Below are 27,712 nucleotides of genomic sequence, written 5' to 3'. Positions count from 1 at the left end.
CAGCTCGTCCGTCCATCCATCCGTCCATCCATCCGTCCGTCCGTCCATCCATCCATCCATCCATCCATCCATCCATCCATCCATCCATCGCGGCTCCGCCGAACTCGCAGTCTCATCACGATGTTTTTTAGTGGAACCCCGCGCTGCTGCCTCCGTAGGGAATTATCTCGGGGACCCGGCGGCGCCCTTTCCCCGGCCCCCGGAGAGCCCCGAACCTAAGGCAGCGAGCGAGGGCGCTCGGTGTCGCCAGCGGCCGTTCTCCCGGCAGGTCTGCGGGGCTGCCGGCGCTCAGAGCCCATCGCCGAGCGCAGAGCCCGGCCCGCGCCCGGCCCCGCGCCCGGCCCCGCTCCCGGCCCCGCTCCCGGTGCCGGTGCCGCCGCCCGGGGGCGCCGCGGGAGGGGCTCGGGCCGCGCCGCGGGGCTGGGCGGAGAGGGTCCCCGCCCACTCCCGGCAGGCGCAGCCAATGGGGAGGCGGGGCGGGGCAGGGGGCGGGGCGGGGCTCAGTGGCGCCCGGCGCCGGCCGTATTTACGGGGCGGGCGCCGCGGCCGCCTCCGTGTCAGTGAGACAGCGCCCGCCGGGCACCGCCAGCGCGCCGCCGATCCTGCTGCTGCTCCTGCGGCCGCGGCGAAACTGCGAGGGAAGGGCGGAGAGCCGCGGCCGTCTCCCTGGCCCGCCGCTGCCGCAGCAGCAGTGGCCGCACCACGGCTCTGCCCGCGGGCGAGCGGCTCTTCGGCGCTCCGGCGGGGCAGGGGCGGGCGACGGCGGCTCGGCCGTGCCTGCGCTGCGGGCTGTGGCGAGCGGCGCCGGGTAAATGGATCGCCATTCCAGCTACATCTTCATCTGGCTGCAACTGGAGCTGTGCGCCATGGCCGTCCTGCTCACCAAAGGTGAGGGCTGCGGCGGGGCGCCTGCGGGGGCCGTGCCGGAGGGAGCGGAGTGCCCGGGGACTGCTGCCCGAGACCCGCCGGGCCCGGCGCTATGTCGGGAGCCCGCGCCCAGCGGTGTTGGCGGAGGAGCCGCCGGGCCGGTGCCTCCCGCCCCTGTGTCCCTCCCCGCCCACCTGGCCGCTGGTGCCGGGCAGTCACGGCCCCGCCGTGTCCCGGCGGGGCAGCCGCGCCCGGCGCTGTCCCCGCCCGCGGGGCAGCTGGGGGCTCTGAGGGCTGTGGGGGCGCTGAGGGCTGTGGGCTCTGTGGGGGCTCTGTGCTCTTTGCGGGGCTCCTGGGGCTCTCTGGGGACTGAGCTCTGGGGGCTCTGTGCTCTGTGGGGACTGTGAGCTCTGGGGGCCTGGGGGCTGTGAGCTCTGGGGTCTGTGCTCTGTGGCGGCTGTGAGCTTTGGGGTCTGTGCTCTATGGGCTCTGTGCTCTGCGGGGGCTGTGAGCTCTGGGGTCTCTGTGCTCTGTGGGTGCTGTGAGCTTTGGGGTCTGTGCTCTATGGGCTCTGTGCTCTGCGGGGGCTGTGAGCTCTGGGGACTCTGTGCTCTGTGGGTGCTGTGCTCTATGGGGTCTGTGCTCTGTGGGGGCTCTGGGGGCTGTGCTCTGTGGTCTGGCCGCCCGGGGAGCGCCCTCGGGGGCAGAGGCGACCCGCTGGCTGCCGGTAATCGTCGTGCTCCGCGGAGGAGGGAAAGGATAAGTTAGCGTGGTGGTGATGTGCGACGGTATTTATTTATTTTGGAAGGAAGGCTGTAATTAACCCTAAATAACAGCCTTGCAGCGTGCAGGGGGGAGCCTGCTGGCCCCATCAAAGCGGGCAGAACAGGGAGTGACTGAGTGATGTGAAGTCGCAGATACTGAAACTATGTGCCTGATAATGATATAATTAGGGGATCACAGACTTCTGGCTGCTGTTGACTTCAAAAGCTTTAAGAGAAGCCTGCAGTCTCTCCTGTAGCCATCTTGACTAAAAGCAGACATTTTTCTTTAATAGCTACATACAGTAACAAGAAAGAGGAGGGAACAGAAGGGCATTGTTCACTGTTTCAAAATACTAAATACCCTTTCTGGCCTTTTGCATAGCACAGGAAGAAACTTTATGAATTGACAGAAATACAGTAATACAAAGTCCATTTTGTTTCACTGAAAACGTGGCTTTAATTAAAAAGCAGTTGAATTAACCTGATGACTAGCCTGTCAGATTTTGTTTGTAAGATTGTCTTAAGGCAATAAAATAAAGATTTTTGAACGTGATTGTATAAGCAGTTGAAATGAAAGTATGTGTATTGTTTCTCTTTACTTCCGTACCGTGCTGAGACTCACGAAAGAACTGTCAGCTCTGGTACTGTGCCATGTTTGCATCTTAAATTTAACAGTGCAGAAATTATGAGAACTATTTTTTCAGAGGGGTAGGGGAGAGATCTGGTATAGAATGCTTAGAAAATGATTGAGTTTTTTTTTCTGTAACATGCTGGATGACAATGAGTGTGAATTCATGAAAAATTAGGTTAGTTGGTCTGAAACCCCAAGGGAATTGGACTGGAGACAGTGAGACACTCCATCATTTGGCTTCTATTAAGCAGAGTTATTAAAGAGCAGCGGGAACTTCAAGGCCTGGAGGCTGCAGTAGCATTTTGGGGAAACTATTAAGGTAGCCTGACGAGAGGAAGGTAACTTGTTTGGGATGATTTTTTTAACGTCTTGCAGAACAGTTGGGGTTTTGTTTTTTTTAGATATAGGTAGTAGGTAACATCATAAGAAGGGGTGACAGCAGAAAAGCCTGTAGATTAATTTTTTTTGCAGTGCAGACTGTAGGAGGAAGACATCTGACTATTCAGTCAGCTTTGAAAGCCTCGGTGCTACTGTGGTGGCAAGTTCAGTAGGCACACCAGAAGTAGTTTTAAGTCCATTTTGGAGACCTCTTCCAAGCATGTCTCCAGAATCTGGCTTCCTCTTAAACCTTGGCTCGATGGCACACTGAATTATGTTTGAGTTGCAACTTGCCTGGAAAGAGTAGGTTTTTGCTACAGCACAGGACATGTTTAATTCATACCAGAGCAGTTTGGAGAGCCCAACATGAAGAATTTTATGAAGGGAACTTTTTTTATCGCTTCCTTCAGAAATTTTTGAGGTTTCCTGATATTTTTCGTAGAGCCGGTAAAGGATTTTCAGTCTTAAGTGTTTCCTCTTTTCTACTGCATATTGGATTGCATGTGAAAGTGGGGAGAGGCAACGGGGAGCCTTTAGCCTTGCAGTTTCACTCCATTAAAAACCTTCACATTTGAGTTGAGACTCATTGTCTCTGGTGAGCAGAATAATTGTAAACCGGAACTTTTTTTGTTCTATAATATTAAAAAGTCATTTTGCATGAAGAACTAGTTAAAGATTTTCTCTTTCTCTTGAAATTAAGAAATAGTTGCTCAGTTTCACACAGTAAAACCTTCCTGACAGAGAGACTTAGATGGTAATGGTTCTAGCTAATAGCTTTATAAGGTGTTAGTTAAACCTTTTAAATTTTGGGGCAGTATTGAGAGGTAATAAACAATTCAGCAGTTCCGAGTTTCTCTTTTTCATTTGTCATGTAAATAGTTAAGCTTGGTATTTTTGTTGTGTGCTTATGTGCAATTAAAAGAAACGTTATTTTATAAAAATAGAATACTCTTCCTGGAGTAATGGTTAAAAACATAGATGTCACTTTCTTCCCGGACTCAAAGTGTGTGTTGCTTTTAGAACTGGTATTTCACTTTAAATGTGGTTAAAGGCAACTGCTGACAGAGAGTGGAAGTAGCTATAAAATAGTCTTGTTAGTTTTTTACCTTGAAAAAAAATAAGCCACTGTGATCTTCCCCCTCCCCACCCAAGCCCTCCCCAGTCCCTGTTTTAGTGAAATGCTCTCCCTTTAATTCAAAGGACTGTAGCACTAGTCATTAAAGCAAGCGCCCCAAGGCGTTTACAAGGATCAAGGTTTCAGCGCTGTACAGTGATGGGAAGGGAGCAACCCCAGCTCTTGTGGCTCTACAGCCTAAAGAAGTACCTCAAAACTGGCACTGAGTTTGTGTGATGCATGTGGCTAATAAGGATATATGGTGAGGTGTCCTTAGAGGACCAAATTCTTACCTTTCTTACCCAATTTTTGTTTTTTAGGTGAAATCAGATGCTACTGTGATGCTGCACACTGTGTTGCAACTGGCTATATGTGCAAATCTGAGCTTAGTGCCTGTTTCTCCAGACTGCTTGATCCTCAGAATACACATTCCCCACTTACTCATGGCTGCTTGGACTCTATTGCAAGCACAGCTGAGATCTGCCAAGCCAAACAAGCACAAAACCACTCTGGCACCACCACCATGTCCACATTGGAATGCTGCCATGAAGATATGTGCAATTACAGAGGACTGCATGATGTTTTGTCTCCTTCCAGGGGCGATGCTTCAGGTAGGGCAATAAAGCTTCGGTGAAACCCCTCTTCTGGCCATCAGGCCAGCTACAGTCAAAACCTTGTGCATCTGCTGTTATTGATGTAGTTGTTGATGTAAGTAGAGACACCAGAGGGAGAAGTAGGTGGGTGGATGCAGGAGCATATCTCAGCCAATTAGGTTTTTTTGTCTGTATTAATATTGGAAGTTTCTCTTGCCATCTTGAAATTATGTCTAAGAGTGGCAGTGGTGTTCCTAGTTAAACTGGCTATTGGGGTAAGAAATTCTACGTTATAAGCAGACTTAGAAACTAATTTTTTTCTTTACAGGAGTATTTTCTGTAGATATTGCAGTGTGTAGCAGTTGGTCCTTAAACTTGTCAGTGCGTGATTTAAGGGAGGTGCTTATACATAAATCAGTGTATATATAAATCCTGAAATAAGCTTCACATCTTTCCCCTTTGCAGGACAAGGGAGCAGATATCAACACGACAGCAGCAGGAACCTCATCACCAAGGTGCAAGAATTGACTTCTTCAAAAGAGTTATGGTTCAGGGCAGCTGTAATTGCTGTTCCAATAGCTGGTGGGCTCATCTTGGTGCTCCTCATCATGCTGGCCTTGAGGATGCTCAGGAGTGAAAACAAGAGGCTGCAAGATCAGCGACAGCAAATGCTCTCTCGTTTGCACTACAGTTTTCATGGACATCATTCGAAAAAAGGGCAGGTGGCAAAATTGGACTTGGAATGCATGGTGCCTGTGACTGGTCACGAGAACTGCTGCATGACCTGTGATAAAATGAGACATTCAGACCTCAGCAATGATAAAATTCTTTCACTAGTCCACTGGGGAATGTACAGCGGACATGGGAAGCTGGAATTTGTATGACCAATTATTTTTTAATCTGAGCTAAACTTACTCTCTGGACTCTTGAAGGCCTTTGGGTTCTGCTGGACAGGAGCACTTTATCTTAAAACAAAAACTCTCATAAATCATCTTTGAGAAACAAAGGACCTCTGGAAACAGAATCTTGGATATTTCTTCTGAAGGATTCCAAAAGTTGTCTTATTTGCACAGAGTAAAATACACTCAAATGTATTATTTGCTTCAGAATTGTGAAAGCAAAAGTTAGAAGTTGTAAACACTGTCACCAGGGTTATCTGAACTGTAGGGAGCTGAGAACTGAGTTATTATAATAAACTGTATGCAAGCTCCTATGTTTCCTGACTTATTGTAAAGATTTTTTAAAATATATATATTTTCTCTGAAACTTGCTTGTGATTTCTGTTTTGGAAAATGGGTTTTCTCGTGGATGACAGTAGAAAACAAAGCAAGGTGTACATGGTAATGCCATGCATAACAATTAGATTCTGAAAGCGCATTCTTTTCCTACTCTGCAAAGGACTTTAGGTGGTTATTTGAGAACAAAGGTAGCAGCTTTGTTTTCTGCTTCAAGTAGCACTGAACCCACATCCTTGGTTCTTGGCTGTTGCATTTTGTTCATAACCTCAGTGAATTCTTTCAGGGCTTTGTGTGATGATAACTTTCTTCCTCTGTTAATGAAGAAAGACTTCCTCTGTGCAAAATGTGTGAGAAAGATATGAAGAATTAGGAGTCACTGGTTTTCCTCCCTTGTCTCACAGTTCTTGTGTCTATGATCTGTTTTCCTTTTGTACCTTTTACACCCAAACTTTTCTTTGGGGAGGAGAGGGAAACCCCAAAACCGCACTGTCTGTTAGGTTTGGTGGTTTGTTTTTTTTCTGTTTATAACCCCTCTGGGCACAGTGGTAAGCATCCGCCTTGCTCTTCTATCATGTAACTTAAGTATCGTGTGCTCCTAGTTTTGTGTGGGACTGAAGAAACAACATTGTGCTTTAATCTTTGGCTCCTCCTTTATGTTGTTCTTGCATAGGTGGCTCTTCTTCCTGGCCAATATTTGTGCACTTAGTTGCTTCTTACTCCTTCTGCTAGTTGGCAGCACTCTATCATTCATTTATTCAATGCTTAGTTGCTGAAAACAAACAACCTCTGGATTATTCAAGGAATTAATTGTATTTATTTTTCTTGCTATATTAGACTTCACAATAATTAAAGTATACTTGCTTAAAAGGCTGAAGCCACATCATGGTGAAAGAAGCATCCAAAATGCTGCTTCAGAAGACAAAACCTGGCACCAGTGTAGTATTCATCTATGTTTTAAGAAGCCCTGGAAGTGCTTCTGTCTCCTGTTCTGGCTGTGAAGTTGAGGTGCTCCTGTTGCCTGCAGTGAGAAGGGAATGGCACACACGGGGTTACATCAGCCTTGCAGCAATGCTCTGATCCCTGTGCTGTGGTAGATTGCTTTGGGGTGTGCAGGCTGACATGCAGGGGGATGTGAGCAAGGAAAGCTGCCCCTCTAAGTCACAGGCTCACGTTCCTGAAAGCACACTTAAACGATGTGGTAGGGTTCTTGATGGAGATAAGGTGGGCACTTGGCTGTGCAAAGAGAGGTTCTGAAATTGCAAATTTACCTCTACAGTTAAACACTCACGTGGGGCAAGTGTAGTGAGAGCCTTGGGAGTGCCAGGGTCCCACTGTGCCCATGTTTGTAATATTAAAGTGCATTTTAGAAGGATTAGTTTCATCTGTGTACCTCATGCTGCTGACCCTTCTTACTACTTCAGTGTGCCTGGAGAGTTGCTTTTAAGGCAGAGAATTAGATCTGATTTTTACCTCTTTGTGCTGCTGAAGTTTAAGAAATTACGTGGCCACAATTTCTCTTGGAATCTGGCCTGTGGTCTTCTGGCTGACCTTTCCAAGTGCTGCTTTCCTATAAGAGCTCTGCCCTTCCTTTGCACTGATCTGAAAATCTAGGGCAGTTGTCTGCTCTGCCAAGTGTATTTTTTTTGGGAATGGCTGACTGGGAACTTGATGCTGGAAGAGACAAACCTGAAATACCGTCTGTGGCTGCACCAGTAGTTACGGTGACTAGACAAGTTAGAAAATCTAATGGCTAAACCTTTTAAGTGCCTTCTCCAGCAATCAGAGGGAGCATATTGTATAGTCATTTAAGCATCCTGTGACCTTCTCTACTCATTTGCTGCTGATTTGAATACATAAGGGCCTATTTATGCTTGCCATTAAAAGGCTAGTAAGACCAGGATGCTCTAATTGGCCCCTTGCTGTGGAGATGTTTTAAAGAACAGCTTGTTTGCCATCCCCTGCAGTCATGGCAGCAGGGCCACGGGGCTGGCCTTAGCAGCTGCCGTCTCCTGGGGCTCTGTTACCTGCTGTGGCACTTAGAGTTTACGTGGTAGCTGAGATGGCCTAGGAGTTCCTGGGCTATGAGTCTTCTAAGCTTGCTTCTAAGAAGAAAATTAACTCTATCCCAACCAGGACAGTATGAAATCTGGATTTCCAATTTATTTTTAAGCCTTTATACTCAGGAAGTTGTGTTATGAGCTCTGGTGTCTGTCTGGCAGCAGCTATGTGAGTTATGGAATGAGCCCCAAATCTTTTCACTGAAACCACTGCCTGCAGAGTCCAAAGGGCGTTGGAGCCGGCAGCACCAAGCTTCATCGCCGGTATTTCTGCAGTGCCTGCGAAGATGGCCTGCAGGCCCCAGCGCTATTTAGAACCTCCTGTGACAAGGAGGGTCCTTAGTGATGTTCCCTGGGCTTCCCGGCTGCGGCGTGCTGTATCTGTAAGAAGCGAAGCAGTCCTGGACCATCACTTCAACCTGGTGAGGCAGGCAACAAGTATTAATAGCTGAAGAGCCTGGCCAGGGGCTGGAGGCTGACGAGGTGAGACAGTAATCGAAGGCTATCCATTTAAATGCATCTGAGTTAAGAGCCTGGATTTGCCATTGTGCTAAGCACTCTCAGGTTTCCCCTGCAGACAATAACAAGCACTCCTTTCTTTGAAACCCCTGCAAGCCTGGGAGCGAAAGGACAGCACTCTATTTCCAGCTGAGAAAGTCTCTCAGATTGGAATAAATGAAATCAAATGTCCAAGATTTAGTTTGGCATACCCCGTGCCTCGCTCTTTCTCTGATTCTTTCCTCACAACAATAATGGCTGTAGTTTTTCTCGTGTCTCCGCCGCTCCTGGCTTTGCGAGCCGCTGGGCTGGTATGTCTCCTCTTAACTCCTGCTGAACTGATTCTATTAAAAACCCCTTACTCCACAGGGGGCTTGACCTTTCTCTGAAATACCAAATGCGTCTGCTTTGGAAATCACAAACTTCTCCTCTAAAGAGCTTGTAAATCTGGTTTCAATATTGAGTGATTACAGGCTGTGCGGAGAGCTTGAAAGCAAGCAGCCACTCCTGGTAGCGGAGTGCCGGGGCTGCGCTGCCGGCGCTGAGCGCCACTCTCATTTTTCACCCCGGTGTGTGTTAAGCATAAAACCCCTGACGTCAGCTGATTCAACCAGATTAGCCCTGGGGTGACTGGTCAGGCTCTGCTCGCAGGACGCTTGTCTTCCCTTATCAGGACCCCGGAATCCAGTTTTTGTTGTACAACCACTTGCTCTGTTGTAAATCCCAGGATCTCATTGCAAATGGATGATGCCCTAGAGGCCAAACACCAAAAAAAGCATGGGAAAAGAGCAAGATTTTTTTCTTAGGTGTAATGGATGCATTTGCACGGTCTATTGCTGCTCTTGTGATAATTAAAACAAGGTATGAAGAAGGGAAAATATATCACCAGGCTGCCTGTGTGAGATGGGATGTGCCTTAGCTACCAGTCGGTGGGGTTCCACAGTGAATAAATGAAAGCAAAATCTGGCCTTCTCATGAAAAAGGGGGAGCGATAAGAAGGCGATCTACCAAGAAAAAAACATCAGGCACAAGTTGAGTGAATAAAAAAATAAAGTCTCGGAAGGAAGCAACGTTGCTTTTATTTCTTTTTTTCAGGTACTTTCCCACATGGAGATCACTGGAAGTACATTTGTATTGTTCCAGTGTCTGGTCACTGCAGAAAAAAACCTCTTCCTTGTTTTGGTTCTAGGAGCTACTTAGGGAAGTAGTATTTTGGATCTGTCACTGTGTTTTATTTCTGGGGAAAACAAGTGGTGGAGAGGCGCTGGTAAATTACGATTATCTCTTGGGAGGGGCCCAGTGTCTCCAACATTATGAATTCTGTCTCCCTCTAAATAAACACCCTACCTCATTTTCTTTGTTTCACCTCTAACCCTCATCTGCAGCCTTTACAATCCCAGGGGGTGAATCCTGAAGTAAAACAAACTGCAAGGGAAGGAAGCCAGGAGGGAGCCGCAGTGCCTGCAGATTAACAGAGCCTTCTGCTCTCCAGCCAACCTTGACAAAAGGATTCAATCCTGAGCTGACCTTCAGGGGGAAAAGCAAAACAAAAACCACCTTGACTTGAACTTTCAAGACCGCAGGAGTTTAATGCTTGGTTTGATGTCTCCTAAAGGGAGCCGGGAGTTAGAAATGCCAAACACCTGTCTTGCAAACCCAAATCCTAACAATTTATCGTGAAATCTGAGCCACAAATCACATGAATTTGAAAAATTTAGGATTTGCTCATCACTGTTTCCAAATCATTCAGTGTTGCTAAAAGGGCCTAAAATTTCCCCATTGTGATTTTCTAGGCAAATCTATAACATTTGGTTAAGCAAATAGTAAGTTCTGTTGGAACATCAATATTTAAATACAAGTTTTCACTGAATAAATATTTCTGCCTTGGAAGCAGGTCCTGCCTCCCAGCCGAGCCCTGCTTTTTTCCCTGTAGGCAGAAAGGAAGAGAACAAGTCAACCCTAACTTCATAAAAACCCACACTGGCATGAATATGGGGTGACTCAATTTTTAAAGAAGTTTTTTATTAAAACTGAAATGTTAGAGTCTTTTCCTCTTTCTAGTTATCATGCTACTTACACAGATCAACGGCTCTGCAGTTGGGAAAATGTATTGTTTGAGTGAAATGTATTGTTTCTCTCCCCTTGGCTATAGGCTGTGTTTAAAAAATACTGAGTTGTGACAGTATTTTAAGAATGTGACAGCATGTTAGGAATGGAGCCTCTCCTGTAATTGCTTTATTACCTATTAGATTAAAATTTCAGGACAGTGTCTATGGGGCAGCAAGGTGATGAACAATTGCCTTTCTCTTAACATTAATTTTTACCTGTTTTCCAAGCAAAAAAAAATGTAGGCACTCTGATGAACTAGCATCTGTCTGGGAGAGGCTCTGGGACAGAGAGCATCTGACAGAGAGCATCTGTCACCCTGGCAATGGCAGTGGTGTAGCAATGTGGCAGTGTGGCTGCTGAGTGCCAGTCTCTGCTTTTGAGACTTTTTCACTCCAAAGGCCTGAGGGTTGCAGATGTAAATCCCCTTCTTATCGCTTGGGAGGAAAATATTGATGCACTAAATCTCCTCCTGGTACTTGGCTGTGACAATAGGGAGGGAGGAACAGAACACGCTCAGGGTCCTGCCCAGGCTGGGGATGCTTGTATTGGTGTGCAAATCAGGGCTTGTGTCAAGCAGGTTGCTTTGAAATGCTCAATTTGTTGAGTTCTGGCTGTGAAGTAGCTATTTCATCAGTGGAAGAAGATTTATCAACCAATTTTTTATGGCTATCGACAATGGCTTAGCTCCAGCAGGGTCCCAGGCATTTTTATGAAGTGCAGTGTGTTCCAGAGGTAGAGGTGTTTTATATTGCTCTGGTATTTTAACCCAGTGAGCTAAGGCCTCTATCCTGCAAATACTTAAGGCTGTGCATAATTCATTCCGGTCCCAGGGGCTGTTTTGTCCCGGCTGCTGGCAGGGTTTTGTTGAGCTCTAGGCTGGGTACCTGCTCTTGCAGTGGGCTCATTGTTGAGGAGCTGCAGCAGGCTCTGGGGGAGCCCCTCCTGGCCATGGCATTTGCTTGGCTAAAGCGTGGAGGGGAATTGGGTGTTAATGCCAGCACTCAGTCACAGTCACACTGCTGGTGGTGGCTGTTTAGTCGGTGACCCGGCTGGCCTGGCTGTGGCTGGTGACAGGGGAGCAAAAGCCCACGCTGGCCAAATTAGTGTGGACGTGTGTTTGTCAGGGCAGCATCTCACCTGGCTCGGGAGCCATATCCTAGGCTGCAGCTGCCCCTTTCTGCAGACAGTGTAGGGAGGTTCCCATCACCTAAAACCTTTTATGCTTTTGCACACAAGAAATCACGAGTGCTAAGCCTGCAGCAGACCAGCTCTCTAAGCCTACCCAGTGCCCAAAGCTCTCAGCCATGATCCCCCTCTGTTCTACTCAGTGCGTGATGGTCAGGATTTTAATTACATGAATGCATGCAAAGGTTTTTTTCACAAAACCTCCTTATTGAATCTCCCCCTCAACTATCTGGGTCCCTGGCTGGCTGGCTGCAATCTCTCTGCAGCTCTTCATCTCATGTCCTTGCTCTGGCTCTCCCTCCCCTGGATGCCTTTCTCTGCTCTGTTCACAGGGCTGGAGGGGCAGGGCGCCCTGCCTGTGCTGGAGCAAACTCTCCCTGGCAACAGGTTCTGTTCCCAGCCTCCCTAGCTGTTATCAGTCCACAATAACCTTTCCCTTATTTGACTTTTTTTTTTTCCCCTGGGGGACTCTAGGGGACAGCCACAATTATGTTTCTTCCAACCCAATTCCACCCGGTTGTTTGGTAGTGGGAGAGCAGACAGCAGAGTGGTTCCCTCACTATGGACTCGCAGGTGGGTGGGCAGAGCCAGGCTCTGCCAGCCCCCACTGACCAGCAGTCTGCTCTCAGGATGGGACAGGCCCAAACATGGGGGTCTTCCTCTTCAGAAATAAAAAGTACTAAACACTCTCTTGTGATATTTTGTGAAGCATTTATATCAGAAGCTGGAAACACAGAAATAATTTTTTTGTTGTTGTGTATAAAAAATGCCCCGAATTCGGGACCTGCTCAGACATTCATTTATCACAATGCAAAAGAAACTTGCCACATGTTTTTGTTTTAAAAAACATCTTGTACCAAAGCATAATGTTTCTAATTGTGTTTACAGGCTGGGTTAAAATTGCTTTACAGCAGCTTTTTGCTATGGGATGGACTGGTTGTGGAGTTTTGTAATCTCTGCCTTCATTACTCGCTCTGTTATCTGTCCTGATTGCTGCTGTGCTTTACTGACTGCGGGACAATTTTGTCTGTAGAAAGGTTGTCACCCTTTACCTCTTTGAACTGAACTTTGTCTCCTTATATCTGCTGGTGGCAAGTGGTGCTCCTGCCTTTCTCCTGCAAGGGAGAGGAACCCCCATGGCCCCAGGGACCTGTGCAGCCTTCTGGGTCTCTGAGCCATTCTTCAGTGCCCCCTTGCTGCCCCCACTGTGTGACACAAAACCCTGGTGGTTCTGCGGGCATCTCGCAGCTCCCAGGAGAGCTGCAGGCTCCAGGAGGAATTTTATGGCGAGCACCTTATCATAGATTATGGCTGAACATACACAAGCACTCCCAGTGACCAGTGTAATCCACTCTTTACTGACATGATTTGACTTTATTTTTTATTTACACAGGGAGGCTTGGGTGGAGTGTTGTGTACATGGTATCAGAAAAACAGTCTGCTCCACCTCGGGGCTGCACACGTGCTGGAGCCAGCGCAGCGCTGCCCCAGGGCTCCAGCAGCCCTTTGTACAGAGCCCTGCACACGTGGGGAGCCTCCACTTTCCCTGGGAGTGTCTGAGCAAGCAGGTTATAGTGCCCCAGTCATCTCCAATGCACGGCATTCAGTGACATTCCCTGTTTCACAGTGGCAATGGGTGAGTACAGCAGTGGTGCCTGCTGAGCACGGCTAATCCTTATCAAAGCAGGGCATCCCTTCTGGGCTGCACCCTAGCTACACATTAATATCTGATCATTCATGAGCAATTGGCAAATTTGTAATGAGTAATGAAATATCCTGCAAACTGTTTGCTCACAAATAGTTTCCAGAGTATTTCATTACATGGGAGAAATTTGTAAGTATGTAGTTGCCGGTATTGGGATTCATGAGTTGTCTCTTCCCAAGGAAAGTGCTGCTGCAGGACAGATGGACTGGTTTCTGCTTGATCACAGCTGGGGATGCTGTCAGTGGTTTTTTGTCACAGTGCATAAAAACATCCAACAGCAAGATTACAGGGTTCTGCTACATATAATATTGAGTGAAAATGAACCGGAAATACAATGTGCAGGGGCAATTTCCAGTCTTCACTTGAGTATCTTATCTCACTGGTTTCTTCCACAGCCAGACATTTTTCCTCAGTTGCCCATCTGGATTCATAGATACTAAATCCATTTTTCCTTGATTTTTGCTAGTGTTTTGCCAACAGCTTTCTAAAAGTCTGGTACAGTTGAACAGCAGTGAAATCTGGGGTTTCCGAACAGGACAGTGGAGTACAGACAGCAAAAGTCACTGGTAGTTTTTTCCCAGACCAAGGCAGAAGAATTTGGCACAAAGGGAAGATCAGAGCATGAAAAACCTATTTTTCACCTGAAAATATCCATGTATGCTATACAAAATCAGCAGAAATAGCAACACATGAACTTATCCCAGCAGTGGAATACAACATGGACGAGCTGGCTTTTAGCCTTCAGTGCTCACACGGCATATGGAGGCTTTTGCTGCAGCCTGTGGATGACTGCACTGGGCAAAGATCTGATGGGATGGCTGCAGCCAGCATGAGGAAGAACATGGGGTTGGACTCAATTGCACACAGCTCTTTGCTGATGCTGTATTACACAGCATGTGCACCAGGGGGGTTTGGGCCTCATGGTGCTGTGTTTCACGGGCACTGCACCAGGCATCACCCCAAAGCTCACAGCTCCCAGAGGGGGGCAAATCCTCCCCAGAGCCAGCCGCGGTGGGAGCCGCTGGGTGCACAGCACAGGCAGGTGTCTGGAGCAAGACATCTGCTCCTCCAACAGGCCAGCCTGCAGAGAGAGCACAGACACAACCCCACACCTTGGATTTAACACCTGGCTGCAGGCTGCAAAGGCTGGCAGTGTGTGCTTGGGGCCAGCCTGGGTCGCATTGCCTTGCAGGGGCACTGTCACTGTCATTGCTGTCACTAAACAGTCCTCTGGGCATTGCATAAGTGAGAGCTGGACCAAAGGTCTCCTGTCTCTCAGGAAAATGTCTGATTTGGTGAGCTTTGGGTTAAACATGTTCTAAAGTACAGAAAAACATGTGTTTATAAAATTGATAAATAAAATCATCTTAGTCTTCTGGCTGAGGATGAGGATTATGTAATTAATTTTTATATTGGTAGTAGATAAATTATTTTATAATTGTAAATATTTTCGTATAATTAGCAATATATCCAATAGACCCTGAGTGGAGTACCCTGTCCAGCTGACCACACACATTCTTTGCTCTTCTCCCTGCTTTCTCTGGCCAATCTATATGTTCTCCAGCTAGGAAGAAGAAGCTCCTGAGAACTTTTCAGCTCCATTCCAGATATGAGCTGCATATTCCCACCAAATATGGGGTGTGGGAATGGGATCCCAAATATAGGATGACTATATGCAGTGATACCTGTATTTGCACAAGCATGTGTGAGAAGCCCCAGGTCTGTAGGAGTGTACTGTCCAGGCAGCAGCCACAGTTCTCCAGATCAGCCTTTGAGATGATCGATGGAGATCATCTCAGGAGAGGTCATCAAACAGGAGACCTGTTTCCAGGGGCACCACGTTTCTGGGCCATGTCCTTAGAGAAGTCATCCTTCCAACTGATCTTTCCAGGGCTGATGTGGACTCCTCCAGGGTGCTGGTAAGCAATCTGCTTTGTGTTATGGCAAAACTCTCTGCTTGGAACAGACCAGCCCTCTTCTGCAGACAGGTTAGAGAAACTTTTCCTCCAGAGACTGCGCAAAATCAGAAATTATTCTTTGAAGTTTCCTTCTTTTCCAACCAGTCAAGAAATGTTCACTCTATTTCTTAAAAATAAGAAAAAGTAGTTAAGATGCTGCTCTAAAATTATGAGTGTGTGGGAAAGCCCCTACTCGGCCAGAGGAGGAAACAGTAGAGACATAGCAACAATTACTGCTGAGTCTGTTTATGTTTGTTCTCCCCAAAACAAGAATGAAGAAAGGGACTAAATACAATTAGTCACCAGCCACTGGTGAGGGAGAGGAGGCTGCTGAGTCACAGCCACATCCAGCTTTGTCCCCAGAAGGACCAGAGCCAGCCCAGGGTGGGGGAGCCAGAGTGCCATGGCCCCTGTCCCCCCTCTCCTTGGGCAGTGACCCCAGCACTGGGTGCTGCAGGGGCGGGTGCTGGTCCCACCACCCACTGCCCTGTGCCAGGGGTGATCACCCCTACAAAGGGACAGGATTGCTCCTCTGGGGGATTTCTCTGCTCCCTCTGGGTGCAGCCACACTGGTGCTTCTGGTCCAGCCTCAGCAGAGTGCAGGATCCAGCCACTTCCTCCTCCCTGCTGTCCAAAAAACTGCAGCTGCAGATGGCACAGGTCTGGAGAGGCAATCACACACTCTGGAGGAAGGACCTGAAGGAATCTTTCTAGTCTTTTTAAGACTGTTGCAGTTTTTAAGAACCTGTTGCAGTTGGTTCTCCCAAGCAAACACATCTTACCTGAGACTCCCCTGCCTGGTGAGTGTGCAATGTTATCACACAAGCATCTCTTAAAACCTCTCTCTGATTTCTCTGCTTTGCCCCCTCAAGGCAAACAGATGGAAGTTTAATCCTCTCCCCTTAGTGTCTCCGGATTGCAAAGCCTTTGTCAAAAGGGAGCCTGAGATCTTAAAACCTAATGCTTTTTCCTAGATATTGAGATAATTGCTATGGGCTAGACACAAGGAGAATAAAGAAGCCAGGCTAGGCAAACGGGAAATGGCAGGAAGTGAGAACTAGATAATGGAAAAAGTAGTTCAAAATTATTTTCTTCATGTCTCCATATACTGATTTGTTGCTAGAACAAATGGAAATGAGCTTAATGGATTCTTCTCTGCTCTGAAGGTTTGAGAATAGGTGCATTGAATTTATGCCAAATTAGGGAAGAGTCTGGGCATTTTCCAGCCAACAAGATGAGAGAAAAGCAAATCAAAAGGAATACGAAGTTTTTCCCATTCCAGATTTCTGATAGGTTAGGAAGCAATGCAGGTAGATGTAATAGAAATTGGGGTGACCCTCTTCCAGCAGCCCACATGTGAGGCACATACAGCCAGGCACAGAGGGGGAGCAGAGCTTAGTGGCTTTGGGATGGACGGTCCTTGATTAGGAGATGCTGTGACTGCCTTGGCTGGACTCTGATAATGGCCCTGTCTGCAGGGGGATGTTGAGGGAGCTGACACCCCTTGCAGCCACAATTCCAGGATATTGGGGTTCTGCAATGGCTCTCATGTCTGGAATGGCTTTTCTCGTCAGAGGCTCTTTGGAAAGCAGATTTTCTTTGCAGTGTGTCTCTCAGTGTGTGCTCACACTTAGGTGAGTATTTGGAAGTCAGAAAAAAAATATAAGCCATGCAGAAGATTTTACTTTCCAGACCAATTTATTGCACAAATTTTATTATTGTTAATTTATTATTTGTGTTGCTCTTGCTGTCTGAATAAAACTAATGACCATAGATGGTGGTCAACTGATGCTTTCTCCTGAGCAGGAAGAGCAGCAGCCGTGGAGATGCTTGGGCAGATATCTGCTGCTGCAAACCAGTTTTGTGGCATTGACCAGCAAGACAGTATCCATTTCTGCATCTCAGGCTCTGTAAGAGAGCTTGTCCTTGTACATCATGGCTGTGACTTTATTTAATCCTCACTGCATGCAGGCAACTACAGGAAAACTCTTGACAATTTTAATGGTCAGATGGGGATCGCATTCTTGCAGAAATTGTCCTGTCTGAAGCAACCTCTTGAGAATGGTTCCTGTGCAGAGTGAGGGGAAGTTCCTTTCACCTCTGGGTCCCCAGCCCTGTTTGCATGCCGTGTGCCGTATGGTTTGGTGATAGAAACTTGCTCCAAGAAGAACCTCAGAGTCTGGCTTCTATCCCCATCAAGAAATGATGAGCAAAGTGGAAGCAACTAATTCAAGTGTTTGGTGATAGTGTTATGAGCAAGGGTACTTTTGTTGGATGGAAAATATGTGGTTGTCCCTTTTAAATTGGAGGTACTGTGTAAAATACTGTGGTGTGTCACAGGAGCAGTGCAGCTCCCAGGCAGATCAGACCAGTGTAAAGGCAGAGATCAAACATTACTTTTTCTGTATTGACATAATGCACACTGCAGTTTCAGTCTACCATAGCACAAAAAAAAAAGATTAGAAGGCAAACTACACAAATGATCAATGATGTTAATTACAGTTCTCAATGAGGGAGATAATAGCAATGCAAGGGAAAGTAAATACTTATTAGCTCTAAGGAGCATCCTGTTATCTGTATGAAAAATAAACACATTTGTCTAGGCACCACCTTAATGGCTCTGGCTGTGAGAAGGCGGTGTGCTTACCTCACCCACATGTTGGCATCATCACCATGTCTGGTGGGAAACAGGAGAAGCTTCACTGGTGCTAATGGGTGTAAAACTGGTCTGAATGGCCAACTGGACCTTTAAATTCACCTCAGCTGGTGCCAGAACACCAGCCTGTCACCTAACAGCTAGGGCAGGTGTTAAGTACCACTTAGCAATATGCTATATATTATATGTGTAATATAGTACATTGTACAGCCCCCTCTCCCTCCTGGCCTTCTGAAATCCTTTTGAAGATCTCATTAGCCCTATTGCAAAGACCATGGGGGCTTAGATTACAGGTAGGTGGGATGTACTGAAGGCCTCTGGAACAAAGATGGAAAATGATTTTAGTATTTTCTTTAAGATCCAGATGACAGTTTTGCTGAAAGCTGTTGTGGTTTCATGTTTGGAGGTGCTAAAAATCCCAGTGGTTACAGGGTGGGTGGCAAGAGCCGAACATTTCTGGCTGTCAGGCCAGGCATGTCTTCACTGGCCACCTCTCTTCAACCACCTCCAAATGATCCCCCAATTTATTGCCACCAAAGCTTCAGCCCTGTCTCAAAGGTTCTCCATTAGTGGTATAATGAACTGATACAATGCTAAGTCAAAGGATTCAGAGCTGGTGTGCAGTAAACATAAACATATGTTTAGTGTTGGGTTATAAACTACTGTAGCCAAAGTGGGCAAGTGTTACAAACTTCAAACACGAAACAGATGCAAGTTAATTCGAGGCATGAAAGTGATGACAATAGAAGTGAGCTGTAGCAAGGAAATGAAATGTTAGTTTAGGCAGAAGTTGCTGCAGCTCTGCCGTGCACTGGAAATGCCTGCAGTTTCTGCTGAAGATGGGAAGGCTTCATTGGGACAGCCAAGCATGTTGTCCATATGTCAGAAATGTAAGTCACTGCTGAGTGAATGTGTGAAGGAAATACAGTCTGACAGGCTTTTGAAAGCTGGGAATTGGCTTGCCATGATGTCACAGAATTACAGAATCACAGAATAAGCTGAGTTATAAGGGACCCACAATGAGTTCAGCTCCTGGCCCTGCACAGGACAGCCCCAACAGTCACACTTTGTGCCTGAGAACATTGTCCAAAAGCTTCTTAAACTCGGTCAGGTTTGGTGCTGTGACCACTGCCCTGGGGAGCCTGTCCCAGGGACCAACCACTGTCTGAGTGAAGAATGTTTTCCAGATATCCAACCTAAGCCTCCCCTGACATAACTTCAGGCCATTCCCTCATGTCCTGTCACTGGTCACCAGAGCAGAGATCAGTGCCTGTCCCTCCTCTGCCCCTCACAAAGGAATTGTAACTGCAGTGAGGTCTCTGCTCAGTCTCCTCCAAACTGAGCAAACCAAGTGACCTCAGGCTCTCCTTACACAGCTTCTCCTCAAGGCCCTTCCCCATCCTTGTTGCCCTCCTTTGGACACTCTCTAAGTGCTTAATGCGTCTGAGGCTGGGCTGCAACAGAATTGTAGAATGGTTTGGGAAGGGACTTAAAGGATCATCTGGTTCCAGCCCCCCTGCCATGTGTGCCAGGGCTTACAGTGCCCAGTGTGCCAGGAGCAAGCAAAGATGTCCCACAAAGCAAAGACAGATGTCCCACAGCACCCTGGGTAGCTCCTGGGAGAGGGCTCCTGGGCTCCTCAGGCAGTGCTGTGGCACGGCAGCCATCCAGCACTCAAGGGCTCAGTTCTGCCCTTCCCCTCAAACTTCCCAGCCCTTGTTCCCTGCCATGAGATACCAGGCCCTGGCCAGGGGCTGGTAGGTGCCCAGCTGATGACATGGGTCCCAACAAGGAGGCAGAGGTGCTTCAACAAGGTTAGGCAGCCCTTGTGACCACAGGGCTGCCTGCAGTTCCAGGGCCTGTCCCTGCCTTGTTCTTGGCTTTCCTCTTCCCTATCTATGTAGACAAAGATTTAGTGACTCTTCCTGCCAATAAATCTTTGCCCTAGTTGCTTATACTCTGCCTATCATCTGAGTAGTCCTAAGAGCAGTTTTTGTTTTATTAGGTCCTTGTGAGCTGATGTCCTCCCGGGCCATGCGTGTTTCCATGGTTCACATGGAGATTGTGGAACAAGATGGGTATTTGGTGTTGGAAGGAGAAGAAAAACTCCAAATAAATGCCTTAATAACAGTAGATCTCAGGTAACTACAGAAACCTTGGGTATGTTTGTTCCCTTAGTCCCAGATGAGCAAGTGTGTGTGTGCCTCTCAGTCCTGTGCAAGCCTGTGCTTCAGCAGACAGACAGACTGTCTTTGTCCCCCTGTAGTGCTGCTGATGTTCTGCCTCCCAACATGTTCTACACCTCTGCCTCAGACAGACCTGGGAGCCAAAAGGGCTACCCACAAAGCAGAGGGTTTAAAATAGCTCTCCTGACAAAAACAGCATTGCTGTTCATCTGCTCCTTCTTTCCTGCCGTGGGCACCAGTGCTGCCGGTTGTGGAGCTGCCATGCCCATATCAGCCCTGACCAGCAGCCTTCTGTGGTGCCAGCAGCCTGCTCAGCCCATATCCAGCACTGACCAGCAGCCTGCTCAGCCCATATCCAACACTGACCAGCAGCAGCAGCCTTCTGGCTCCCAGGACCAGCAGCCTGCCCAGATCTCTGCTGCTGGCACTGCAGCCCCTGCCCTGCCTGCTCAGCCCAGCAGCATCCCCGTGTCCCTCCATGCCCTGTCCTGCCATCACACAGCACAGAGCAGAGGCTCACCCTGCCCTTTGCCAGCCCTGCCCAGTCCAGCCCCACGCCCCAGCACCCCCGTGCAATTTAGGGCCTCGGTGAGTTACTTGAGGGATTAGCTGCAGTAAAAGTCCTCCTCTAAATGAGAATTTCAGGTTGGAACCTGAAAATGCAGCAGTTTGGAAAGCACCCAGTGGCTGTGCTGTCAGGGAGTGTTCACAGGCAGTAAAATAAAACCGTTGCCTAATTACAGTTTCACCAAGGGGCACTGTAATGCTGGGGTATTAACTCCCTGCACACAAACAGCGATGGGCAGGGGCTTGCCAGCTCTGCTTCTCCCTCCAGGACACAAACAGGGAACAGTATCACCACGGTGCCGCCATCCAGACGGGAGACAGCCGCTCTCTGAAATTACAGGAACATTTACTCACTCATTTACTCATTCACTACCAAATTACACGTGATGGGGCAGGAATTACACTGAAGTGTTATCCAGCCCTCCCTTCACCGGGAGTAGGGGAAAAATTTGGGATTGGGAGCACACAGACCACAGCAGAGTAAGGCAGGAACACAAAAGGGACTTCCCACCATTTGTGGAAGTTGAAATTGAAACAAACAGAAAAAAATCATCAGCCCAGGGAAGGTTGTAATTGCTCTATAATCAACTACTCAGGGAACGAAATCACTGGCACAGTGCTAATAGGAGGTTTCAGCTGTCAGAGGAGCACAGATTAAAGTGGGGAAGCTCAGATGTTGATATTTTTATTTGGGAAATGCTTTTCCCCTTTAATTATTTTAGTCAAGATGATTAAATAAGTAAAAAAAAAAAAAAAAAAAAAAAGCCAGATTGCTGGAAGTTACTGTAACAGGAGGAAGGCTGGGGGAGATGGCCTGGTGGGGATTTCTATCCACACTGAGCTGTTCCTCAGAGCTGGGTACTTGGTCCCAGTCCTGCCCTGGCAGGGACAGGCAGGAACAAGCTGCATTGATGGGGGACTCTGCATGGGCACAGGCTGGCTGGCGTGACACGCTTTCTCCAGATTCTCCACGCTGGCTCTGGGAGGCCAGGCTGTGCAGGAGGGGCTGCAAAGCACTCATGTGAGCAGGGAGAGGGGGCAGAGCCTTGCCTCAAAACTCTGACTTACATTGAATTTCTAATGCCATGAGCAAGTGCTGTAAGTTAGTTACATCCTTCAAATCTTAGGGAAAAATGAGTAGTTTGGTTAGAGCTCCCAGGTGGTGTGTGCCAGGTAAAAGAGTGCAGCAAAGTCACCTGTGGTGAAGCACTGCCATTCAGGTAACCATTAAATGCAACTCCTTACACAAGGAAGGGTTACTCACATGGGCAAGGGAAATGCTCTACCACAAGGATGCAAGGTCATATTTCATTTCTGTAGTGTTTTCCTTCCTCAGGAGGCAGCCAGCAACTGAAGCAAAGCTCTAGTCTCTGAAGAATTCCCTTATTAATGTTTGCCCAACTCCTTTGCTGCTCCAAGATGTCTCTTAGGAACTGCTCAATTCATACAGAAGGTGTTTTGCTTTGTGTATATGAACCTTTTTTATTATTATTTTTAATTGAAAAATTTCCCTTCCCACCATCCCTTCAGGTCAGGATATATATTGTTTGACATAGAAAGGGTTTTTTGGCATGTTGAATTAAACCTTCCTGACTTTGGCAAAGAATGACTGCAGGGCCAAGATAATTAACAGAGGCTGATTTGGTGACTTATCTCCCCAGCTCAGTCCCAGCAGCACTGCCTGCCACAGAGCTTTGATAACTGCTGCGGGACACCCCACCAAGCAAGAATTTAATTGTCTTTCAGGAAGTTTTTCTATCAACCACTTCTCTGCAGTTTGATAAGTTCTGTTGCCTTGGAAAGTCTTCAGACTTCCTGACAGGTCTGAATTTGGTCTATGAGAAGCATGGGTGGCCCTGAGGCCCCTCATCCCTCAGCTGCCCCACAAGTGCTGCTAATGCCCCAGTTGCTTGCTCATCCTATCCTTGGCTCCCTATGGAGTGGGAAAAACAAACAAGTTTATACAAGAGTGCCCAAATTCACAGAGGGAGGCTGTGGGGGATGCTGTGGGACTAAGCTTGAGAAAGTGTATTGGGAAACACAATAACGTTACCTCCCTATTACAAGTAAAATTACCTGGCCTAAATATTAGAGAATTTACCTTAGCAGTGACTAAATGATATGCTTTGAAAGATCTTTTTTATTTTTTTTTCACTCATAGAAATACAAAAAGAGCAATTTAAAATTGCTTCTGTTTCTTTGTATGGTGATCTGAAAACACCAATATTCAAACTCACCATGACTGGATTTAAAGGCAGCCTGAGTAGTAAGAAGCCATTTTATCTCCAGCTCTTTCTTAAGGGGGTGAAAGAGGTGGTGAAACCCTCTGCTGTGCAGCCTCCCTCTCCTTGGGTACCTCTGGAGCCCCCACTGTCTCCAGGTGAAGGATGCCCAGAGTGCTTAGGGCTCTTTCCCAGCCTGGTCAAGTTTATAGATGCAAAGACCCAGCAAGGGGATGAGGTAACACACTGTTTAACTTTCAGTCACTTGTTCAAAGCAAAGAAGCCTTTAAAAGGTCATTAGTGTGTATCACTGCAGAAGGAATGCCTGCATTTGCTGTATTTTATGCCCTGCATCTCCTCAGCAAGCTGGCCAGGTGAACATTTCTGAGCGGTGTCTGCCTCCAAGAGCTCTGCCTCTGCAGAGGAAGCACAACAGGGTTTGGGTGGCATCACCTCTTGCCAGCCAGGGAGGGTGCAGAGCTCACCTGAGCAGAGCTGCCTCCAGGACTGCAGGACTCGGATTATCACAGGTTTGTGTTCCTCACCCACCTCTCCTCCCCTCTGAGGGACAAGAAGGGTATTAGTTTTAGCATTATCATGGCTTTAGTCCCTTGGATGCTCTTGCTCTTTAGGCATCACACTTCTCCATGGCTACTTTGAGGTTGTCATCTAAGGGGTCACAGCCACTTCTGAGCCAGACTGGGTTTATGCAGGGGAAGAGGAGAAGCTCCACAGCTCAGTGCCATTTCTACTCAGACCTGCACAAAGTTTGGCTGAACATGAACACCAAGAGCTGAATTTGGATCTGTTGGCCAAGGCTTTGATATAATCTTTGCTCTGCAAAAATCTCCTCTGATATAAACTGAGTGAAAATATCCTGTCTGGCTGAGTATAACTGGACACATTCTCTGTACAAGCTGTGTTAAGCTCTGACTTAGACTCTACCAGCTCTTAATGTCTCTCCTAAGCTTTCCTGTTGAATGTTTGCACCATTTCAGGAGAAACAGGGATTATTTAACTGAAAGACCTTTGATAGATTTGAAGGCTCTGAAGATCAGCTGACTTGCAAAGGGAAAGGAGAGTATTTAAAACCAAAGCAAGGGTTATTCTGAGGGCTCATTCTTTACTTGAAGACAGCTTAGGAATGATTTAACAGGGTTAACTTCAGAGAGAAATATCCTGAAGTCCTCTAGGAGACATATTCTTGCAAGATTGCCAGCTAGTTTATAACTGAGATTCTTCATTCTCCGTGGGGGTAATTACTGCAGCTGGGTTGGAAAGGCTTCAGTATTAAAACAGCAGTCAATGAGCTACTGAACACAGGCTCAAATCCACCAGGAGATTCCCAAAGCCTGAGCTGATTAGAGCAGAATAAATCTTGGACTGGATTGCCTGTCCCTGCCTTAATGTCTTGCACTAAGGGGGTTATGGTATGAAATGGGGTAGGCTGGTGTGAGTGTGTCATGCATGTTATCTGAGAAATGAGCTTTCCTTTTTCTGGGAGGTTGCCTGAAAGAGCCACTGAGAGTGAAAGCCTGAGGTAAGGAGTTCAAGACCAAGACATGTAATATCCAATAGCAATATATTAAAAAAAAAACTCAAAAAACTTCCAAACCCCCCAACTTTTCTTTCTCCATCAGCCATGAATATCCTGAGTTGGAAAGGACCCATAAGAACCGCCAAGCCCAGCTCCTGGCCTGGCACAGAACAACCCCAAGAGTCACCTCATTTGCTTGAGAGCACGGTCCAAACACTTCTTGGATGCTGCCAGGCTTGGTGCTGTCACCACTTCCCTGGGGAGCCTGTTCCAGCGTTTGGCCACCCTGTGGCTGAAGAGCTTGGCTGAGGGGCCAAGTGACATGTTTTGATCAATGCTTTCTGGGCAGTTGCTTGTCCTCAGTAAATCCAGAATAAAATCCACATACTTTAAGGCCTGTCAATGCTTCTGCAGTCTGAATGGGTGCATGAGAGGCTCTCACTCCTCTGCAGGGTTTTGCCCAGTTCTGTCCTTCCTGCCCTGTGGGATGAGGGTCTGGAGGGTGCTCCAGGTTCCTGGGCAGCTGGGTCAGCCACGATGGCTTCACAAGGAGCTGCTGCATCGCTCTGCTCCTGCTCTCAGTCACATCCTCTTGCTGTGACTTTCCCAACCTCTCTTGCTGACAGCAGGACCAGGAGTCCTTGGTCCAGGCAAAGAAGATTTTTCTCCTTCCTTCGGCTTCGGTGGAGCTGGGAGTAGGTGAAAAGGAAAGGGAGGGAGCAACTGTGAGTTACTGTCAAATCCCACTGCATGTTGGGATTTGAACTCAGAACACTCCAAACACAGAGATATAAGTCACATTTTTTTCAAACTCTGCTGCAGTGCTGGGTGCTGATATGTGTGCATTTCAAGAGCACTTGCTTAGGGAACTCTGAAAGAACACACACCTCAGCTTCTACTTCCCATTTCAGTCTGCTCTGCTTGTGTTCATTGGTTCACCTGAGCATGTTTGGTTTATCTGCCCAGAAACCATAAAAGAGTATTTTTCACATTATTGACCAATGTATTTTACCAATCATATTCTGAAAGAAAGAGTTAAATAATTTTCACTTTTTTGTTTAAACTTTGAGACAACTGGAAAATGATCATTAGGGAGGAAGGATTAAATACCATCAAACTGGAGACACATGAACAGTTTATCTGGATGTGGGCATGGTCTTTTTGAAGCCTATTTGGAGATTTTTTTCTTGGTAATACTGGTGACTTTTGCCATTTCCAGCTCTCCCTGGCAGTTTCCAAAGTGCCCTGTGACTACAGGACATGTGCTCTGCCAAGGAGCCCTTTTCTTAGGGACCATTTGAATTTCAAAACCATTGTTCTTCTAACAACAAGAAACAAAAGTCAAATGTGAAGCAATGAATGTTTCTGACAGAAGCAGCATGGTGACCAGCAGGGAGTTTGGAGGGCACTTGTCTGTGCTCCTCCCATTGCAGGCCCGTTGAAGCAGGAAGGATTTACATCTGGCCTGGTGTGTTCTGAGAGCCTGATTCAGGATCCTCACTTGAATTTCCCATCCCTGGCCCAAAGAAAAGGCACTTTCTGGGTCTGAGGTTGTTGGCTGCATTTCCAGCAATGCCCTCTGCAGGCCCTGGCCCTGGAGCCAGGCCAGCAGTGGTACCAACAGCAGGGCTCTGGCAGGGTTAAGAGGCTCTCTGGAGCTTTTGGCTGGTGAGGAGCTCCTTCCCTTGCTCGTACTGTGGGATCAGGAAGCAAGTCATAACAAATACCTGTGTTTGAACAACAACTTGTTTTCAAAAACTGGAGCAATTGTGATGATTTGAAATTGTTGACTAGTGGATCCCAGGGCAATCATTGTAGAAAGGAAAGGGATTTTTTCCCTCTTAGGCTTCTGGAAAAGCTGGCAGCGCAGTGTATGTCAGGACAGCTGCCATTTTTATTCTCCTGTTATAAGGTTTGGTGAGGTTTTGCAGGGTTAAGTCAGGTTTAGGACCTTAGAACTGGTGAGGTTTTGGTCCTCTCCTTGACGCGCAAATGGAGCTGTCAGGGAACATTGGACAGAAGAGCCTTTTTATTCCTTTTATCAGAGACTTCTGGATGCCAAAAGTCATGCTGCAGAAACGCTGCTGATGGGATGGCTCTGATGGCTTCCTGCTGGCACAGGGCTGCAGCCCTGCTCCTTCTTGCCCGGCCTGCTGGAGGTGCCTTTCCACGGCTCTGCTATTGAGGCTGTTCTTCCTTTGGTATGCAATAAAAGTCTTCCAGAAAAGGAAATTTGCTCGTATCACATCTCAGAGCTTATAATGGCTCTGGAGAAATATCCCAATCACCACAGTCCTCATTGCACTGGACAATTTCCATGAGCATCTTTTTTACAGGCATGTGTAGAAGTCTGGTTTCTGAGGGGTTTTTTTGTTTTGGTTTGGTTTTTTCCCTTAAAAAAATTCCCAAGGTCTCAGCTATGCTCTGATGCTCCATGAGAACATTTTTGAACTCTTAGAATTGTTTACTGAACAGGAAAACCATTTCTAACCCAGTTCCAACTCTGCCTGGAGCTCTGTGGAGGCATTGCCTATGCTCCTGGAACAACTTCACCTACTGGAAACAGTGCCTGTGGAATCCTCTTCTTTTTCCTTTTCTTTCTTTCTTTTTTTTTTTTTTTTTTTTTTAATCTTCAGCCCTGTAATCCAGCTTTGTGAACTGCAGGCATCATGTTTCCTATCATTTTAAAAGAGGCTGTTCATTGAAAGATATCAAAGCATAAACAAAAAGTTCATGTTTGTTGGCACAGTTTTTAAATGCAGACATCTGGGTTAGAGATGTGAGAAAATTGTAAAGAATTTGAAAGGTTCAAAGGCTCATGTTATTAAAGTTTTAATAATCTCCTTTTCTGCCTAGCACCAGCCCCCTGCTAGTCTTTGAATCTTGAAGGAAAATGCCGTCTGAACAAGATTACAGTTAATTAGGGTAGGATCTTCTCTTTGAAAGCCTGTAGGAAGCTGTCCTGCCTTTTTATTTTTCAGACTAGAATGAGCCGTGTGTAGGAGGAGATACATGGCAAAAAAAGCACTTGAGCGCAATGTTTTAATTTAAAGACTCCAGGGGCTCTGTTAAGTTTCTATAACACAGATGATGGTATTTTCACAATCACTTTGTTATGTAATCCCCAGAGAAATAATTCACCTGAGGTGAAATTCACACCTTGTAGAGGGGGCCAGGGAGGGCTGGCAATAAACACATGTGCCTATACACACACAGACAGACAGACAGACAGACACAGACAGACACACAGACACACAGACACACACACACACCTACAGACACAGGAGCTACACACACACAGACCTACAGACACAGGAGCTACACACACACACACCTACAGACACAGGAGCTACACACATGCACCTATAGACACAGGAGCTACACACACACACACACACAGGAGCTACACACACACACCTACAGACACAGGAGCTACACACATGCACC

The 27,712-nt window shown here is 47.2% G+C and overlaps 1 protein-coding gene across 1 annotated transcript; it reads left to right on the top strand.

Moving 5' to 3' along the window:
* The first annotated feature begins 761 nt into the window (after positions 1-761).
* On the top strand, positions 762-5,576 carry BAMBI (BMP and activin membrane bound inhibitor). Its single transcript, XM_054274020.1, has 3 exons — positions 762-888; positions 4,075-4,365; positions 4,813-5,576. The coding sequence occupies exons 1-3, from the start codon at positions 813-815 to the stop codon at positions 5,229-5,231; spliced, it is 786 nt and encodes a 261-aa protein (XP_054129995.1). The 5' UTR covers positions 762-812; the 3' UTR covers positions 5,232-5,576.
* The last annotated feature ends 22,136 nt before the right edge of the window (positions 5,577-27,712 follow it).

This window comes from Melozone crissalis, unplaced genomic scaffold (genome assembly GCF_028551555.1).
Source record: "Melozone crissalis strain CALT ecotype California unplaced genomic scaffold, PUWL_Pcris_2 ptg000016l_1, whole genome shotgun sequence".
NCBI classification, from domain to species: Eukaryota; Metazoa; Chordata; class Aves; order Passeriformes; family Passerellidae; genus Melozone; species Melozone crissalis.
This window is presented reverse-complemented; position numbering and strand designations above follow the sequence as displayed.